This window comes from Rhinolophus sinicus, chromosome 2 (assembly GCF_057876585.1).
Source record: "Rhinolophus sinicus isolate RSI-liver-muscle chromosome 2, RSI-T2T, whole genome shotgun sequence".
Lineage (NCBI taxonomy): Eukaryota > Metazoa > Chordata > Mammalia > Chiroptera > Rhinolophidae > Rhinolophus > Rhinolophus sinicus.
Window position 1 is genome coordinate 32,455,749 of NC_142502.1, and position 21,175 is coordinate 32,476,923.

General features: G+C 37.1%; 1 protein-coding gene across 10 annotated transcripts; it reads right to left on the reverse strand.

Moving 5' to 3' along the window:
* Positions 1-863: 863 nt before the first annotated feature.
* Positions 864-20,377, reverse strand: RNF146 (ring finger protein 146). Of its 10 annotated transcripts, XM_088795463.1 has the most exons (5): positions 20,227-20,346; positions 18,072-18,169; positions 10,596-10,703; positions 2,732-2,775; positions 864-2,581 (listed from the first exon to the last, which is right to left on the reverse strand). In XM_088795463.1, the coding sequence occupies exon 5, from the start codon at positions 2,578-2,580 to the stop codon at positions 1,528-1,530; it is 1,053 nt and encodes a 350-aa protein (XP_088651589.1). In that variant the 5' UTR covers position 2,581; positions 2,732-2,775; positions 10,596-10,703; positions 18,072-18,169; positions 20,227-20,346; the 3' UTR covers positions 864-1,527. The 10 variants fall into 10 exon arrangements, with proteins under 10 accessions (XP_088651589.1, XP_019585030.2, XP_074189649.1 ...); XM_019729471.3 differs by lacking the exon at positions 18,072-18,169 and having other exon boundaries at positions 20,227-20,377; XM_074333548.2 differs by lacking the exon at positions 18,072-18,169 and having other exon boundaries at positions 10,596-10,698; positions 20,227-20,355.
* Between the last annotated feature and the right edge of the window lie 798 nt (positions 20,378-21,175).

A 21,175-nucleotide genomic window follows, 5' to 3' on the forward strand; every position in this document is an offset into this window, starting at 1 on the left:
TGTAATTTCCAAACTACTAGTAAGTACTACTGTTTATGTAGTATATTAACTTCACATCAAAACTGCCTAAGACTTCAAAGGGACGCATGAAGCATTCTGTAGCATTTGCATTTTACATCAGATTTCTATTTTTTTCTGAAAAATAACTGGCCGCCTTTTACAACTAGCTGTTTTTGAAAAGTAAATAAAAATGTACAACTCAAACTTTCATGATTATCTTAGTAACAGACTTTAAAAAATATAAGTCAAATTAAGTCCCAATTTAACCACTCATAAGAGGTAAAACATAATTTCAAAGCAGTGAGTTTTTATTTGCTATTTGTAAAATTCAATTCACATTTGAAAATCACTAAAAATAACTTACATCATCAATGTGATCCTACTGTTTTGCATTAGGAAAATATAGTTAAGACAAACTTACATTATTTTTTTTTCAGAACCAAATTCTGGATTACCAAGTTAACCCAACACTTCCTACCTTGCCACAGATTCTACAACATTTTGTGTAAAGTGAATTTGTATCTACTGAAATTATTTATAAATAAGCCTACCATTTAATTGAACTCAGACTAATGTTAGAGAACTAAAGAAGACTGGCAAGGAAAATTTAAAATATATGTGGTCTCTAGTATCAGTTATTTAAGAAATTTGTCTCACAGACTTTAGGTTTATTTCTGTGCATGTTTATTCCATGCATGTTTCCTGTAGATTCTGTTTATTCTCTATGAAGGAATATTATTTCTTTGAGCAGGTGACTACTTTAAGCTGAATACCCCCAACTGAAACACCACTTTTAGTGACCTTTGGCCATAAATGTCAGAATGTTTCCATCCCCTTTCCAGACTCAAAACAAGAGACAAATATTTTTGATAAACTCTAGTATTTATTAAATTATAAATTTTGTAATCAAAAAGAAAACTGCAGATCAAGAGAAATCTCAAACTACAAAGACTAGACAGCAAAGTCTATGGGAACCATGAAGTGTGTTATAGACAAGACTCTGAAGTATAAGTTATTATGTGTTTTCTTTACATTTCCTTTTAAGTAACTTTACTATTAAATAGTTTTTGTCTATTTTAAAATCCCAAATTCACACATATTCTCACATTAATTAAGCTTCCTGTTAAAACTGATACATCTCATAGGTGCCAAATTTTAGTGGTGGTTTTATGTCAATCCATGCAGAAAAATAAGACAAAATGCAAGAGTCAGATGTGATCATTAATGCACAGATAATACACACACGCTGGCCAAAAGAACTGAAATTAAAAAAAAAAAAAATTCTAAACAGACCTCAAGAAAACTGGGTTATTACTAAACACCTCTCAACTATTAACACCCAAGTTCCTTATATTAAATAAATTTCTTAACAGAGACATGTTAGACATTTTAATTACAGGTCTATACTTCCTATACCCCTTCCCACCCCAACTCCCAAAATGTACTACTAGGGATGAGTATAATGTTATGTGGGCAGAAATTTACAGATAACCATTTTAACCTTGAGCATGGAACTGAAGACTTTATTTAAACTTCAGTTACTGTGCATTGTCCATCAGGCCTTCTAGATCTGACACTGGCACTCACTGCCCCACCCCCTGCTACTGATCGATCAGATACTGTCTGGTTTGCATTAGGAACCAAAAGTCTCTGCTGGGTCAGGGAGTGCTGTGCAACAAGAGCTGACACGTCCTCACCGTCACTACTGGCGTCGGATTCGGTTTCTTCAGTGGAGGTGTCTGGTGCTGGTACGCGGCCTGAAGACGGCAATTCATGATCTTCTTCTCCTTCCCCCCTGTGACTCCTTTCTGCCAGGCTGTCTCCACTGAGTTGTAAGTGAGCAAAAGAGTCTTCCAGAGAAGTGCTCGCTTCAGGGGATGGTGTTGCAGGGCTTGTTAAGTGACCATCTAGTGACGTCGGAGGCCTCACAGAAGACACTAAAGGCTGAACAGGAGCTCCACTGGGGGCCGGGCCACTGTCCGCTCCATCGGCAGAGCTCTCGCGTGCTAGGTTTACAGGATTCGCGTCACAGTCCAGCCTAAGTCCAGCTACTCCCTTCTTTGGTATATCTATTATATCCCGCTTCATCTTCCTGCGACGTCCATGCTCATTTCGCCTATATTGGACCATATTTTCAAGATCAGCAACATACAGAAACCCGGCAATTAACATTTCAGTGCTCTTTTTACCTTTTGAAAAAGCATCTTCCAGCTCTCTGCTAGTGCGCTCATCATACTGCCACCACCCATTTCTTCCTTCATAATACCACGCGTATTCACCATTTCCTCTACTTGCTGCCTTGAGTTCTTCTGGTGACAATAAGGTTGGCTTGTCAAGGAAATCCTCGGGAATTTCTTGCCGACAGAGGGCACAACGCTTTCCAAGCCACGAAGCTCCCTTTACACACAAATAGCAGAAAACATGCTTACAAGGCAGACTGACGGGGTGAACACATGTTTGCAGACAAATGGCACATTCAGGGACCGTTAAAGAAGGTGCAGTATTAGAACAGGGTTCATTCGCTTTCCTGTTCGTAGGAAGCATGTTTATTGAGTGATCAATTTCACCACAGCCAGCCATCCTAAGAAAATGAAAGAAAATATGTATCACATTAAAGTCATACTGTAACTCTTGTCTTAATGCAACAATTCAGAAAACACTTATTAAGCATCTATTATATGCAAGCCACATACTAGAGAATGGAGATGCAAAAATGAAAACAGAAGAAAACCTGTGCAGAAAAATCTTTTTGGTTTGTGTGTTACTAATTTTTACCTGCGGGAGGCAACGAGGCATACAAACGTTAAGACAAAAATAAAAAAAAATACAACTGAGGTATAGATTTTAAATAAATATGCCATTTCTATCAGTCAGACTTTGTAAGAACTAATACAAAGACTTAAAAATGTACAGTCCATTCCAGACAATCAGTCGGAACAGAAACAAAACAGCTAAAAGTAATCCAGCTTATACTTACGGAAACAGAACTTTGTAGCCTTTTAGGATATTACTAAGTGAGAATTTTGCAAATATTACCAAATATTAATAAACTTGGTGTTTGACAAATAGACCACAGGAAATTAAGACTAAAGCTAAAATCCCAGAAGTTCCCTCTTGCTGCTGTATCTAAAAACACTGGTTAAACCAGTCAGTCATTTCATTCCCCCTCTGTAACACTATCTTCTAATGGCCTCTTTTTGTTGTGGCCTTTTCCTAAACCACATGTTCTTCTTGCCGTACTCTTTAAACAGGATTTCATCCATACTCGTGGCTTTAAGTGTTACCTCTATACAAATGACTCACATTGACACCACTAGCCCAGGTCTTTCCTTTCAGCCCTAGACCTACATTTCTAATTGCCTATTTTAAATCTCTGCTTGGATGTCTTAAAGACACAAACACTGAACTCATGATCTGTTTCCTCCTTATTTACTCCCTAAAAGCCCAACCCCACATGGCACCACTATCCGTTCTGTCTTTTTAAGCCAGAAATCCATCACTAAAACTGCCCTTCTCTTACGCTTCCCCTGTTCAAAACATGAGCAAGTCTAACCAATTTTATCTCCTAAATATCTCCTGAGTTATCTACTATCCATCTCTACTCTTCCCTAGCCACCAAGCAAACCCTATTTAATTACTGTAATGCCTTTTAATTGGTTTAACCATACCCCTTGCTTACAAAGCTGATTTCAGGATAAAGACCAGGACCAGTGTGGAATGGCCTGGCCTCCATCTCCCAAGCCAGCCTCTCTCACATCAAACTTGCCCTTGATCAGGCTTCCAACTGCACTGGCTACTCTTTCCAGTAACAGGTTTTCTCTATATAGAGAATTTCTCCAGGTTCTGCCTCCCATGCCCCCCATGGGCAAACTACTACCCATCTCATATCCCTCTGGATAAAGTCTCCATGACTAGGTGAAATCACCTTATCTGTGTTTTTTTTTAAATCACCTTATCTGTTTTTTTTTTTTAACTTACTATCATGCCCTTCTCATTCCTAGTTCTCATCAAAATTGCAATATTACACTTATTTGTGATTATTTTGTTGACGTCTTCCCCACAGGGAGGTGGGTTTTATAAGGGCAGGAAACAAGTCACTTCTGCCTCCTATCTGTATTGCCACACAGGAGCTGGCAGATAGACACTCATTTATTTGTTAAGAAAATGCATGTTTTTTCAAAGAAGAATATGAATACATCATATTATAAAACAGATTGGGGGGTCTTATTTTATTTTAAATAACATGAAGTTAAACCAGCTGTTTGGTGAACTTTTGTTTTAAGCATTTACTTACACATACCGTGGGAATGGCTACAAATTCTGACAGTGCACTTATAGATCAGCCCTGAAGCAGCATATTGAAAACTATATGATAAAAAAATTGCAGATGACCAAGGAAGAAAGATTAACTTGAATTAAGGCAGCTGTTATACAATGAAACCAATGCTAGACAAATCTGAAAATCTGAGTGTTAACCCTCCCTAATTACTTTTATACTTTCTTTCTTTTTTTTTTTTTAAGGAGGGCGCAGCTCACAGTGGCCCATGCAGGGATTGAACCAGCAACCTTGGTGCTACCAGCACCACGCTCTAAGCAACTGAGCTACCTGGCCACCTCATTACTTATAGACTCTTAAGCACTCAGTTAAACCCTTTCTCTAAATTTCCTTACTTGCAAATCAAAGTTTATAAAACTTAGGTGAGAATAGCTTAAAAAAAAAAAAAGCTTTGTAATCACTAAAGCTCCACACATGTTACAATCATGTAAGACCAAGGGAGAAAATGACACAATATCGAAGTTGAACTGAGAGGAGACAGGAAAAAGACAAGATTTGTCAAACTGGATGCATGATGCTTAAATACTGGCATAAGATTTGTAACTTCCACCTTATTGATTCAGATAAACATTTTAAACAACTAGTATGGTCCATGTATAATGCTGAGTATTGATGCATCTAAAGATGATCTGTATAAAATAAGGAAATACACATGCAAGCAAGCAGATAATCACAATATGGCCTGATTCCTGCTGTAACAAAATGTGTTAAGATACTTATTAAAAATAATGACGAGAGAGTTGAGAGGATGAATATAGGTTAGTAAGTCTGCGGTGCAGGAGGCTGGGGAGTGGAAGAAATTCAGGGCAGAGACAACTAAGCAATGGAACAGCAGAAGATAAAGCTGTGTGGTAATCAGAAGCCAAATCATGAAAGCCTCATTGCCCTGATGGAGAAACATCTGTTTTGATTTTATCCCACACTAACAGGAAACCACAGGTATTTTAAAAGGGAAGAAAATAATAGGAGTGGACCAGTGATAAGTAAAATCTCTGTACCAGTTGATTCTGCCATTTTAAATGCAGAATATTTAGAATTTAATCACCATAAGGATCTTTGCTTTTTTCCAAGATCAAACGCTCTCCAGTGGTTACATAAGGGGCAGTCAATAAAAATGTTTACGCTTATCAAAACATGAAAAACAATACTTTTAAGGCATTTATCACAGCACATCCAATAAACAATCCATTCTCTTAATGCTTTTTCTGTGTTCTTGGCAAGGTTCAAAATGATACTGTTTTTGAAAAGACTGCATTTATTGACTAGAAAAGGAAGCAGCAGTCTCAATGAAAAGAACTGATCATTATGAAATGCTTAATTTCCAAACTCTTTTTTTCCAACCTTTAAATACATTTCCAGACAACTCCTTTACCAAAAACTCTAGATTATAGGAATTAGTAAAGTACAACTTTTTCCTAACTTCTGGTAAGTTCTAAGTCAACCAAGTATGTGATAGGCACTACAAGAGCTCAAAGTATTCTGAGATAAACTCTTGCTTCCAAAGGTCTTGTAACTTAACCTAAGTTGTAAGTAAAAGCACGTGCATCTCAACTGAGGGTCAATTAATTGTCCTCCACTTATTTCCCCTAAAAAGAATTGGCTGTGCACAACACATTCTGGCTCTCAATAACTCATATGTATTTCTTAAACACAAAATCTTGGTACTTCCCAAAATAGCAAGAGACAGAGTGTACCATATATTTCATTTATTATTTGGCAAAAGATTCAGAATCCTTCTGTCTGCCCCAGGTATCCTTACACTGTGTTAACAGTCTATGTACATTCATTTCAATTCTGCCAAATACTAAAAGCAGCTCCCAATGTACCTGGAAGAGGCTTTAAAAAAACAAAAACAAACAAAAAACCCCATACACTCAGGTCATGCTTCTGGGAATTCAGTTTTGTCAACAGTAAAATGGAAACAATGTTGTGATTCAAAATTATTGCAATGTACAATAAATTAAGTGAAAGCATAAAACTGTATTTCAAAGCCTCTTCTACAGTATCAAATACATGTCACCCACACAGTATATAATAAACACTTGCTAACTGAATTTAGCTTCTCACTATTATTTATTGGCAAAAGCTACATATAGATCAATCTCAGGAAAAGAACTCTGAAAATAGTTGTAAGGGACTGGCTATCAAGTTTTAATTTATCAGCTCCTACTGCTACATTTGTCTCAGGATACTTGAAACATTTTGGTAACAAAAAGAACTAAAATTAGCTGTAAAACGGGAGAACAATACCTATATTCTTTCATCCTTTTCAATTTAGGTCAAAGAAATTAGTTGTCATTGAAATTCCATTTCAATTGGAAAAAGAGAGTATTTGAGCATCTGCATGCCCCGTGGCACCAGGAAGGAGATGCATACTACTACCTGCCACCCAAATGTAGGGGCAGATAAGTTAATAAACACGCACATTACTTACAGGTCTTATGACAGGCATAACAGATCCCAGGGAGCACAAGGAAGGCATGGTAACTAGCAGGGAAGTGATAAATAAATACGTTCTGAATGGATGAAAAGTACTACGCAAGAAGTGCTACAAAGACCTTGTACATTATGCTCCTCAAGAGTTCAAAAATTTATTCTAAATAACTGGTTTTTAAACATTTTTAGATCACAGCCTTTATTAAGAATTTTATGAAATCTTACATATAATTTCAAGGGGTTCAAAAATCTCTGTGTAGCGGTCCGCACAGACCCACTAAGGAGGTAACAGAAATTCACTGAAGGGTTTTACGTTAGGAAGTGACAATCCATTTACTAATTCATCAAGATCATTTGGACAGCAGTTTGGAGAAAGACTAGGTGGCATGGGGCAAAGAGGAAACTAAGATTTATAGTAATCTAGGTATAAGATAATGGGAGAGAAGGTGCTATGGGGTTCCAACAGTAGAATATAACAAATACTAAGGAAACAAAAGCATTTGGTTACTGATGGATGGTTCAGAATTTGAGGCGAGTTCTGTCTCAGACATAATAACTGAGATATTTATAAAGTCACCAGATCAAGATAGGTAGATAACAGCTGAATTTACTAGATTGGTACTCCAAAGAAATCTAAGCTGATAGAAATCTGATGAGTCACCAATACATACATGGTTCTTAGAGAAATGAAAATGGATGAATGCCCAAATTAAACCTGTAAAGAGAGCAGACAAAAAGAGCCAATCACAGAACCTTGGATTATTCCAACATTTATAAGTGAGGCAAAAATAGACTGTAAAGGATGTAAGGAATGGTCAAAGAGGGATAGGGAATAAAGAGAAACCAACACCATCAAAGCCATGAGGGGAGACATTTGCAAAAAAAGAGTCAACCAAGGAGAGGACTTATAAAAGTTATTGTTCAACTCATGAAAATTTCCATTTTTGTAGTGAAATGCCTGGTGCATAAGTTGTGAGCACCATATACTCCTAAGCTATTCTGATTTTCCAGAGACTGTCAAGCTTGCTATCAGTAACTTTTTACTCAGCCAAGACATCTTATTTTCCCTAGTCCCCCAAAGGCTATTAAAAAGCTCCTCTAACCTCTTAATTAAGAGATATCCTGGACTCCTTTATCATTAAGAAATTAGATAAGAATGAATCCTCAAAATTTATTTTTATTTTCACTCTACCTTACCATCATTCCTCTTGGCTCAGGACGGGGCACTGCTAATTCTTTTCCAAGCTAACCCCTCAATTTCTGGTGTTAGTACCACCCCAATTCCACCAGTATTTTGAATATTCTCTATCCCTAAATTTCAAAATCAACTAATATGCTAAGTCTATGGCCTCTTTCAGATTCAGATTCTATGGTCTGAATCTATTTGATCACACTGCAGTGATTATTAACCACTGATTCTTTTTCTAAAACTTTATGCTCTCCATTTTCATGACTGTGCTCTCTCCAAATGCTCTGTTTTTCCGTCTGTCTTCTCTAACTTCTCTTAAGTACCAGTACTCCTCACAAAGGGTCTGTGGGTGGCCCTATTTTCACATTACATCTATACCTAGACAATCTACTGAATATTTCAAACTTACATGGATCTAAATACTTCCCAAGATATAACATCCAGAATCACTCCACTTAAAACTTATAATTTCACTTCTGTATTCAAAAAGTCCACTTCAATATTTTCAAGGCACCTGAAATCAACATGACTAAAAACAAAATTATCTGCTCCCTCAAACCTGTATCTTCTTCCTTTGATCTCTATCTTAGATAAAACTTGGAACCATCCCTACTGCTCCCTTATTTCTTGGCCACTTCTCTTCCCTATGACAGAAACGTGTTCACCATGTATCCCCCTCATTCCCAAAGCCTGTGACCCTAAATCTGGCCTCTTGGACACACCCTTGTACAAATTATTTACTCCCAAGTGGCCTCCCTGATTTTCTCCCTCGCATCTTTTCTCATTTCCATCATATCCAATTCATCTTCTCTAAACTCAATCTTCAACAGTTTCTGCTGCCTACATAGTCTAATCCAAGTTCCTCAGCATTGGCTTTCAAGTACATTGATGATACAGCTCTTAGAGTAAAAAAGATTTAGTTAAAATCCTAGCTCTACATTTATTCTTTTACCCAGATCAGCAATCCCCAAACTTCTCTAAAAGTGAGAATTAGCTGGTGTGTTCGCCCCTGGAAATCTGGATGTATCTGGGTTAGCGTCTAAAACCTGTGTTTTAACAAGTGCCCCAGGAGATTATTCTGATAAAACACTGACAAATAACTCCATCGCTCTAATTCTGTTTCTTTATCAGTAAATGAGGCTACCACCATCCTTCACAGTGATTAAATTCAATAATCCAAGTAAAATACCCAGTTAAGAACTTGGCTGTATAGTAGGCACTAACCAAACACTCATTCCCTTTAGTAAGTTTAAAGTCTCTTTCTCTCATCCCACTTTCCCACTTAGGATTGCTCCCTGACTCCCCCTAAGATTCCTTGATGTTTAAACAGCTATGCCCCTTCTCATTCTCTTGGCTCAAAAAATATTTTCTTTTCTCAGATTGTTAAAATTCTATTCATTCTTTAAGACCAAGCCAAAAGTTCTTCTCTTCATTTTGAACCCTTCATAGGGAACAAATCCTCTCAGTTCCAAAAATATTTTATTGCTACCTCAATATGGCATTTCTTTCATTTTTTACTTATTAATTATGTATCTATCTCACTTACTAGACCAGTCTAGTTCCTTGATGGCCAGCACCTAGACAATCTGACCTACGGGAGGGAGGGAGGGAGGGAGGGAGGGAGGGAGGGAGGGAGGGAGACAGACATAGATAGATGTAACATATGATAGAGATAACATATGAATAGGTTTAAATAAAAGATATATTTGGCTCAATTATAAAGAAAAATGCTTACTGGTTTCATTTTTTATCAAATGCTCAACACTAAGAATGATATGGTCATAGTTTTAATGAGAGTATATAATTAAAGCATCATGTTGGAAAAATAGATAGTAATAATTATATATTAAACTGGGAGAACAGGTGAAATTGTATCTACAAGGGTCATTCTTTTGTCCAGTATTTTAAACACCGTAAACACCAAAGACTGTAAAAGGCAGTAAAATGTTCACTGCATTTTTCACGGGTGACATCAAGTTGGAGAGCACTCATATTAACTTGGAAGATAGAAATCTGATGTTTACTGCCTGAAACTGTTTCATCCAGAATAGAATGAAGTTCAAATATGGGTTAGCTCAAGGTAGTGTAACATTTTACAGCATATTTCATAAAGACCAAATGAGAGGAAAACAACTAGTAAAACTGGGAATTAGAGTGAATTTAGTATGCAGTTAAATAATGTACAAATGTTTAAAAAAATTCGTTTTTAAAAAATCAATTCAATTTAGTGAACCAAGTTTTTAACAACCAGTGGTTTATAACCTATAAATATGCCTTATTTATAAAAGCCAATACTGTCTACCTAACTTGATTATTTAAGTAAATGATTAGGTAAACAGAAAGTAGAACCTAGAAAAAAAACTGGACATCTTTCCAGTCTTTTAGCCTTCTCTGAGCAAATTCTGTCTTCAATTTCAGTTTTTTATAGAGATTTTTTTCCTATGAGATTTTTGGAAATCCACATTAACAATAATTTAATGTGAATAAAATTGATAACTCAATAAAATATCTAAAAATCAACACAAAATGCTCATTTTGTATGATTAGAAATATGACAGATATTTGATTTATTGCATTTTAGACCGTTCTACTTAATTTACTGCAGCTTTGGAAAAATCATGATGCCATACTTACATTTCTATGCCAGGTCCCACAGATGCTTGTCACAAAAATGAAACATCATCTTCACCAGCAGTCAGCCAGTTTGCAGTGATTTCTCTTCCACTGCTGGTTCATCCTATGCTGCAAAAGAAAAAAAATCGAACATCAACTTCTCTAAAGACTAATTAAGATCAACAAAATTAGTCAATTACGTATAACCCTTTCATGTGACACAATTCAGTGGCAAGTTTTACCTTACAAGTGAAAAAATTTCAAGACAAAGATGCCTGTTTTCACCATCGCTATTCAACACTACACTGGAAGTTCTAGCCAGAGCAATTAGACTTGAAAAGGATATGAAAGGCATACAAATTGGTAAGAAAGAAAGAAAACTATTTTCATTTGCAGAGATAGTAAAACTATCTGTATTCTTTATATAAAAAAAATCCGAAAGCATCTCCAAGAAAGCTACCAGACCTAGTAAACAAATTCTGCAAAAGTTGCAAGTAGCAAGTTCAGTACACAAAAAAGTCTGTTGTATTTCTATATCTATCAGTCAACAATCCAAAAAGGAAATAAAAAAAGCAACTTCATTTATAATGGCATCTAAAACAATACCTAGGAATCAATGTAACTATGGAGGTGAAAGACCTGTATACTGAAAACTGTAAAACACTGCTGAAAGACATTAAAGAGCTAAATAAATGGAAAGACAACTAGTGTTCATGCATTGGAAGACTATAAAGATGACAATACTACCCAAGGTGCTCTACAAATTCAACATAATTCATATCAAAATTCCAAGTCTTTTTTGCAGAAATTTAACAACCAATCCTCAAATTTATATGAAATTGTGAGGGGCCCCAAACAGTCAAAACAATCTTGAAAAAGATTAAAGTTGGAGTACTAAAGACGTCCTGAATTCAAACTTACTACAAAGCTACAGCAATCAAGACGATGTAGTATTGGCATAACAATAGACAAATAACAAAAGACACAGTCCAGAAATAGACCCATACATCTATGTCCAAATGATTTTCAGAAAGGGTTCTAAGTCTATTCAATGGGAAAAGAACAGTCTCCAACAAATGCTGGGACAACTGAACTTCCATGTGTAAAAGAATGAAATCAGACCGCTACTTCACACCATATACAAAATTAACTCAAAATGGATCAACAACCCTAACATAAGAGGTAAAAACCATACAACTCTTAGAAGAAAACATAGAGGTAAATCTCCATAATCTTTTGGCAAAGGAGTTGGCAATGGATTTCTAGATGTGACACCAAAAGCATGTGCAACAAAAGAAAAAAAAATAAATTGGACTTCATCCAAATTAAAACTTGTGCATCAAAGGATATTGTTAAGCAAGTAAAAAGACAACCTACAGAATGGGATAGAATCTTTATAAATCATATATCTGAAAAGGGCTTAATATCCAGAATGTATAAATAACTCCTAAAACTCATCAAAAAGACAAAAAAAAAATTAAAAAATGGGCAAAACACTTGAACAGACATTTCTTCAAAAATTTAGAAAAGGCCAGTTAAGTACATGAAAATATACTCAACATTATTAATCATTAGGGAAACGTAAATGAAAACCATGATCACATGCGATTTCACATCTAATTGATGGCTATAATTTAAACAAACAAAAAAATAAGCATTTGGTGAAAATGTAGAAAAACTGGAACGCTACTACACTGTTGGTGGGAATCAAAAACAGTGCACACATTGTGGAAAACAGTTTGGTGGTTCCTCAAAAAAGTTGAACATAGCATTACCATATAATCCAGCAATTCCACTCTAGGTATACACCCATAGGAATTAAAAACAGGGACTCAAATAGATACTTGAACACCTATTTTTGTTGCAGAATTATTCACCGAAGTAAAAAAGTGGACACAACCCAAGTGCCCATCAACAGAAGAATGGATAAACCAAATGTGGTACATAAATACAACGGAGTATTATTTGGCTGCCATAAAAAGAAACGAACTTCTGAAACATACCAGAACATGGATGAACCTTGAAAACATTATGCTAAGTGAAATAAGCCAGATCCACAAGAAAAAAAACCCAACGTATGACCCCACTTATATGAAATATTGAAAATAGGCAATTTCAGGGACAGAAGGTAGATCAGAGGTCACCAGGCACTAGCGGGAGAGGTGCATAGTTATTGTTTAATGGGTACAGAGTTTCTGTTTGAGGTGATGAAAACTTTGTGGAAATACATAGTGGTGATGGGTGCACAACACTGTAAATGTAATTAATGACAGTGACTTGTACACTTAAAAATGGTTAAAATGGTAAATTTCACGTTATTTATATTTTACAATCAAAAATTATTTTAAGCGAAACAAATCCTATATAAAGTAGCCCACATGCAATGTATTCGATAGCCAGTGCCTTCCTCCAGGTGCGTAGTATGCAAAGACAAGGCCATCACGTCACTAGGACATCCTGCTATAATATGTACGTCCAAGTTTACAACCAGTAAGTCAAGCTTCTCTTCAGACGCCTCTTGTCCAGGGAATCGAGGCACCAACCAAAACATCACGTCAACCATTAATCTTTTCTTCTCATTTAATATTTCCTTCAAAAACTGCCCACTGCAGGAAGCACTGCATTACACAGAACTTAGAATCCAACACACATCATGATTAAGGAGATGCTGGGCTCACAGCAACCAAGACATAGGAGAAACTTGAATCTCCTTTCAGCTCCACGTGTCTCTCCGAGTGTGGGTCTCTATCACAGCAAAAAACCTGGGATTTTAGTGTTTCAAGATAAATAATATTACTTTTAATATGATATATGGCCTTAAAAGACAAGTCAACTTATCCTACCAAATGCTTAACAGAACAAATAATAATGTTTCAAAACCAGGGAAATTTCAAAGTAACTGAATAAACAGGATTCCTAAGTAACCTTTTTGTTTTACTCTGACTTTAGAACTTAAGTCTTTACAGGATACAGACTGCACTATCCTGACTGCCCCCGCCCCCAACCCTTTCACTTTACCTTCTAAATGCCTGCATCTTCAGTGGCACCCAGGAGACGCTATTCACTTCCCTCCTGCAGCCCACTCAAAACAAAAACTGCCCGTTTTCACACACAGGACAGGAGTAAACATTCTACTATTCTAACATCATTACTCTTAACAAAACACTTATTCTTTGAAGTTTCTACCATTGGCTATAATCCCTTATAGCTCTTCTCTTAACCTTTAAGCACTGACTTAATCTTCTGTTAGCCATCCTCATCTTACTCCTGACACATCACCATGAACCTCTTTAAATATCCTTGAGAATGAACCACCCAACACCCAATTCAGAGGTTCTTAAACTTGCCCCACTGAGGCTGCTTGTTAGAAATACGTCTACACTCTCAGGCCCTAATCCTAGAAACGCTAGGCCAATAGACAACGAACGGGTTTAAGCAAAGGAATCTCACTTCAGGTGATACCGATGCAGGCCGTCCTTCGAATACACTTTGAGAAACGCTGTCCTCAGTTTTCAATTCCTAAATTCAATGACTTCTCCCCACCCCCAGCAACAAAATATGACAGCCACATATGGAACTAGATGCCACCTAAAACTGGCGCCTCTCTAAAAGCTTAATTCACTCTCAGGTCACAAGTTCCGGTCCTTGCAGCTCATTTACTCACTCATTCCCACACCTGCTCTTTAATTTTATGGGCCCTCCAGTCTCTTGACCATCTTTTCTTTATCCAGTTCCCAATCTCATTTCCTTTCTTGCCCAATCTGGAGCCAACCATTTTAACTTCTTTAACAGAATCCTTGGCTCGCTCCTATCTGCCTCTCATTTACACATACTCCACAAACCCCCATCTCTGCATGAATCTTACAATGACATCTCAACTTCCAGGCCTTAACCACTGAGTGCTGATGGAGAAAACAGAAAGTTCTTTCTTTCATGAGCTTCTGCAAACAACCACACCAAATTCTGTCAACTTTTATCCTTAATTCCTTTGGAATCTATCATCTGCTTTCTTGCCATTGCTAGTGCCCTGATGTACACATACATTATTTTTCACCCAGATTACTGCACAGCCTGATTATCTTGCTTCAGAGTCCCCCTCAAATTTATTCACTAGGCCTGACTGATATACTGTATGTTGGCTTTCCAACCTATACTATAAAGGCAAAGCTCCTTAGGACAACATTCAAAGGCCTTAATGACCTGAAACTTAAACAACTCTCTAGTATTATCTATCTCCCACAACCACTCTCACAGATTAATACTCTAGTTATATCACATTGCTCACAGTTCTCCGAACTTCCCTTTGTAGTTCTGTATTTCCTCCTGTCTGGTATAGTCTATCTTTTACAGCTCATTAATGTTACTGCCACATTCTTCATTACAGAAAAATTGTTCCCTCTATTCTTCTATTAAACCATGAGCCCCCCTCAGGACAGGGACTGTTTTTATACCTCTAAGTGGCTAGCACACTGCCAATAATAAGCTTTGTTGACTCAAACTGACATTTCTTGGATGAATAAAAAGCTAACTTCTTAAAATAACTGTTGAAACAAAACACTGAAAAACTAAATTTACTTACATAAAACATTTTTCTAATTGTGAACAAGGCACCCAGCCACAAAAGATATAAAGATATGTTAAGTTCTAATCCTTTCTTTAAAAAACTCAAATTTTAACTGAGGGAGTTACTACATTTACAAATATATGCGTACGATTGAAGCCATCTTTGTATCTTTTGACAAGCACATGATTTATCCAGCTGTTGTCCAGTGGCAATGAATTCTCCTGAATGCAGATAAAAATCCAAGAATAAAATCTATTTTAGTAAATTCTGCAAATTATGGTGACTTTTTCAATTTCTCTATCCAATGGATAATTTTCAGAGTAGACTCTAAAAGGATTAATAATGGTTGGGTGATGGAAAATGAATTAAAACCCATTTGGTATACTTGACCCTAACTATGCAAACTGTGATCCCCAACCAGCAATATCAGCATTACCTGGCAGCTCCTCACAAATGAAAACTCTGGAACCCCACTCCGTATCTATACAATCAGATCCTCAGATGATTCATAGCATATTCAAGTTCAGAAAACACAAGTAGATCCATATCACTGAATCCTCAAAACAACCCTGTGAAGTATGACTACACCCATTTCATAAATGAGGAAACCCAAGCCCACAAGAATTTAACCCAAAATAACAAAGCTATTAATATTGGGAAATGGGATTCAAACTCAAGCATCTTAAAAAAAAAAAAAATATTTTCTTCAATGTATGGTATCTCAGAGAAAAGGTCTAGAACATCAATATCTAATAGAAATATGATGTAAGCCACATATGTAAATTCAAATTTTCTGTTAGCCACATTATGAACAATAAAAAGAAACAGGTAAAATTAATTTTTAAAACATTTTATTTAACCTAATATTTTCATACCATTTCCACATGTATTCAACACAATGAAATTATTAATGTGATATTTTACATTTTTATATATGTGTGTGTGTACACTCTTTCAAATCCAGTGTGCATTTTACACTTATAGATCAACTCAGTTCAGACTAGCCACATATCAAGTGCTCAATAGCTCCCTGTGGTTACTGGCTACTATACAGGGCAGTACAGGTTTAGAACGCCTTGCATATTAACAATTACTTTTTAACACAAAAATGGCAATTTACAACAAGACTCCATGTTACTTTTCCCATACCTTTGCTGGCAGAGATAAAAAAAGAAAATTGCATATTCTGTTGTGATCAAAATTGACAGATTTAGGTGGTCCCAATTCTGCCAACTGATCGTTAACTATAACCACTGAGAACTACAGTATCAAATGGGCACAACACAGGACATGGCACGTAGTAATTCAGAACGAGTATGTGAAGTAGCCCTCAGAAAACTTCTACATTTGAAAGCAACGATTTTTTTTTAATGGAGAGAGAGGCTTTTACTTTCAACCAAAAATAGAATAGTGTAATTCTAACTACAAGCCAGAATTAATATGGCAAACATAAATAATTCAAACATATATAATTCCTGCTGCAATGAATGATTTGTAAATTATACACCAAACTCAATACAATTTATGAATCACTACAGTAAAATTTACACAATATCTTGATATGCAAATACCAATTAGTGAGTTAAGGTTCCCTCTTTAGGTGCAAATTTATACAGAAATAAACTATTAGGAAGGTAACATAAGAAACATAAAAAAGAGTAAAGATTTGAAACTAAATTAGGTATTTCTCTCCCTTAACAATTCTTAAGAAAAAAAAAAGTGACAGACTAAATTTAGAAATACGTGAGTTTAGATATTATCAGTGAATTTAAATCATTTACCCACTCAACCAATTTAAGTATAACTGAAAATGAAGTAATATTGTACTATTTAATATTTGTGACCACTCAACAAATCCACACTCCTATTGTTTGCAATACTGTTACTTTCTCTGAAAATATCTAGTATTAATTACAATTCTACTTTTCAAGTAAGTCACAAGGTCAAAAACAAGTTGTTTTTTTCCAGATAGATTCAAATAAATATCTTTTTAAAGAACCAATTAAGAAAAATATAAGCATATAACAGTTAAAATATCAAATTAGAGAGATTTGAAGACTTCTTATCTTGTTCCAATTATTAACAGCTAATGTTTAATAAAGTAGTTTTTACTCTTTAGTCAAAATACACAAAACAAGAAATGTTTTATATAAAAGCTATCAGAGACAGAAAAGAAAAATACGTCAAACCTTACAACTTTTGATATACAAACACCTCCCAAAATAAAAGCAATGGCTGGTAAAAGAAAGAATAGAGAGATTGGCTGTAATTTAGCAGATATATTTTAGTATTTCTTAAGAAAGAGTCCCAAATTGAGAGCTGTAACTAAATGCCCTAATGTTTTCATTTTTAGCTTTTCTTCTCATGCCCTGTTAAAATTCCACTTAGAAAGCACAGGGCATACTGGGAAACAAAAGCCTTCCATAAAAACTCATTTCAACTAAATGGGGTCCAATGCTTTATTTTAAATAATTATTCCCCTTACTGTATAGCAAGCACTTCCCTTAAAAGACATTACTGGATGGCAATCTATGGCCTTCATAATCTTCATACTCAAGCATTAAACCTTTACATTTCCCCCCAAAAAATGTGGGCTTTGCATTTTAGTTTAACAAAACATGAAATGTGAATGTGAACAAATATAATCTTTTAATCATATCAAACAGAAGTTTCATAGTCTGCAATCATTTTGTAAATAAAAAAGGTTTTGCTGATAATCATCTGTGTGACCTTGGTCAAGTCATAACTCCCATCCACGTCTTAGTTCTTTCACCCTATTCTATACTTCTGTAATTCTAAATTATAAATATTTTAATTAACAGTCATTTAACAACAGGTTTTGTTTTAATTAACCCAAAAGGTAATAAACACTAAGTAGTCCATAAATAAACACAAGTGGTTGCAGCAGAACGTTAGTAAGGTGATTTCCATACCCACAAAATTGTTCCTAATCCATCCAGTTGTTTCACAAACTCAGGTTCCTTAGGCACAATCAGAAGCCAGGAAAAGGCTCAGCACCTTGTTACTAACACTGGAAAAAAAAAAGCATTAAAATATCCAACTGACAGTGTATCAGACATTTCATAATAGTAAATGGCTAATACATAAAATAATATTGTCTAAACAGATCAATATTGTGAAAAAATGTTAATACTGTCTTTTTCTTAGAAGTCAGATCATTTTTGGATCCTTTAGAAAAAAAAATCTGCCCAATTCTTCTAACAATTCAAGTTGGTGTAAACTGAAACAAAATATTTTACCAGTTGACAAATGTCTCCTCAAAGGAAAAACACCATTTTTCCCCTTCCTCTTGTCTAACGACCAGCTCTTTGGAAATATAGTTTTCCTGATGACTATAATTCTATCCAATTTTTTGTTAACAACCAGTAAACAACAAAAAAACCTAAAAATGTTTACCATTATTTTCATTTTGCCCACAACTCACATTGGCACATTTGAAACATAAATTCTAAATCAATAATTGGGCTTAACAAAATGCCCCAATTTAAGATATACACAGCTAAAACAAACATATTCAAAATCTATTTCTAGAGTGGCTTTCACTCTTCCGGTTTTCTCTTTCAAATGAGATTTACCTGACCTATTTTCATGTGTTTTTAAAACATCCAGGCACTTATCACAAACAGTATTTGCTGGTCACAAAAACATCAAAGCCGGTATCATAAATCCTGTGTGTGGGGGTCATTTTCTTCATGCGTCCTATATACCACAGTCTTTTAAAAATCTCAATACATAGATTCATTTTTTTTTTTAAAGTCTTCCAATTTCTATAGTTATATACTGCTTTCAATGCCAATGTTATACTTTCACATACTGTTTACAAAGTAAGAACATGGGGGTGGGGGGAAGAGCCTGAAATGTCAATCATACAAAGACAAAGCGTTTTCTATCATTTCTTGGCTTCTTCTCCCCTCAATTCGTTTCAATAATTCAAAAATATTACTTAAACAAAATGTAGATATACTATCGAAACTTAAGAAATAAATACTCATAAAATAGTACTTGGGAAAAGAAATAAAAATCTATACGAAAACGGGTAATACAGGGGGGAAAAATCTAGTTGCCAGAATGTGTGTGTCAACTCAAAACAATTTTGCACCGTTTCTCTAGACGCCAATGGAAAATAAAATAGCAACAACAATGGAAGATCCCTACTCTTTCAGACGGGATGAGGGACAGGGAGAGAACTCCGCACCCAACAACCAGAAGAACAAAGCAACAGCCTCCGCTTTAAGATGCGCTGAGGTTTTGGAGGCTCAAAGGGTATTTAGAGCTCTCTTAATTGTTCGGATGCTTTAATAACCACCGAAACGACTGATACGCAGCGCAGGGTTTAACCAAGACAAAGTGGTGGAGCTGCTCGTCGTATAAGGCAAGACCCAGACACTGAGCCGGGGGCAGGGGAGAAGGAAGAGAAAGAAGCAGTCGAAGACACTCCGGAAAAAAACAAAATGCAGGGACTGTACACCCTGGATGAGATTTAAGCCAAGGCCCGGATAGAGGCCTCCACAAGGGAACTAGGAAGCAGGATACCCCCAAAACCATCGCCGCCCCTAAGTGTTGAGGCCAGAAGGTTCCCGGGCAGAGGCCTGACACCACAGCCGAGAGGAGAAGAGATGGATCTGGCTGCCACCAAAGGTAGCGACGAGGACCCCGGCGGAAGAGGCTGCGCAGTAATGGCCGCTGCTCCGCCTCTCGCACCCTGACCGTGACCAGCTCCGGGCCGTCGCCCAGGACAGAGGCTGCGGCGGTAGCCGGCAACGCAGAGCCCGTCACAGTCTTCTTGCCTGCGACAACAGCCACAGTGGGGGCGGCGGGAAGGGCTGAGCGGTCCCATCCCATCCCGCCCCGGGGCGGACAACCGCGGCCGGGCAGGCCCAAGGGCGTCCACCAACGTACCGGCCCCTGACCCCGCCGCCGCCCCTCTCAGGCCCAGAACGCAGGGCTGACCCGGAGCGCGTAGTGGCAGGAGGTGACACCGAGGGCCATCACGCCTCTTTCCGAGTCAGGAACCAGGAGTGACTGACTTCCACCCTGCCCCCCGCGAGGGCTTCGCCCGACTCCCACCTCTCTAGCCACAGCCGCGGTGGCCTCGCAGTCTTTTCTCCTCGGCCTCGGAACCCGCAGCGGCCGGGGACGCGCGCGGCCGTCACGTGACCGCCCGTCGTGTCGCGGGGGCGGGGCCGCGCGGGGCGGAAGCTGCCCCGCGCACCCGGGAGCTCTCGCTAGCGCCTCCCTACCCGATCTCCCCCTCCCCCTCGCTGCCGTTAAATCGTGCTGCCGGTTGCCTGCCTTTTCCTGCCTATGGGGATCTATAGTTTCGTTACCTGGATTCTTCAAACTGCTTTATATTTTGCTTTAGTTGTAACTGTGTGTAAAGACTCAAAGTACGGGTCCCACGGAGAGAGAAAGAGATTTGGGGCCAAGGACGTAAGACACGCACAGGACCAGCAGATGGGGCTGCTCAGAAACCCAGCTTCCAGACCGAGCTGGATTTGGGATTGAAGAGCCCTTGGCAAAGTACTCCTTGTTCGCTTTCAAAAAAAAAAAAAAAAAGGACTTTCCAGTTTATTCACCGTCTGGATGGTTGAGTAATTTAATCGGGAAAAAAAATGGATCTTACTTTTTGTTTTGGGCCATTTTTCTTAGGCATAGGAATCTAGAGGAAGAGATTAATCAGCATAAGATTCTAAAACTAAGGGAAATGGCTTATTTTGTTGCATGTCTATGGTTTTAAACATCAAAACCTAGGCAGTATCCTCCATTTCATTTTAGCATATACATTATCTTTTTCGAAACTGACTGTATTTTCTTAATTTGTTGTAAAATGAACAAGGTGGAAAAGCACGCTTTTGTCTTTTAAAATAGTATATGTGAGTAAATTTCAACATTCTAGACCAGTATCCTTTTACTCGCAATGCTATTGCATTTGAGATCTCATTAACTGTTTATTCAAGGTTGGAAGGTTTCAGTGTTCTTATATATAGAAATGTGAACATTTTCTTTTATTCCTCTA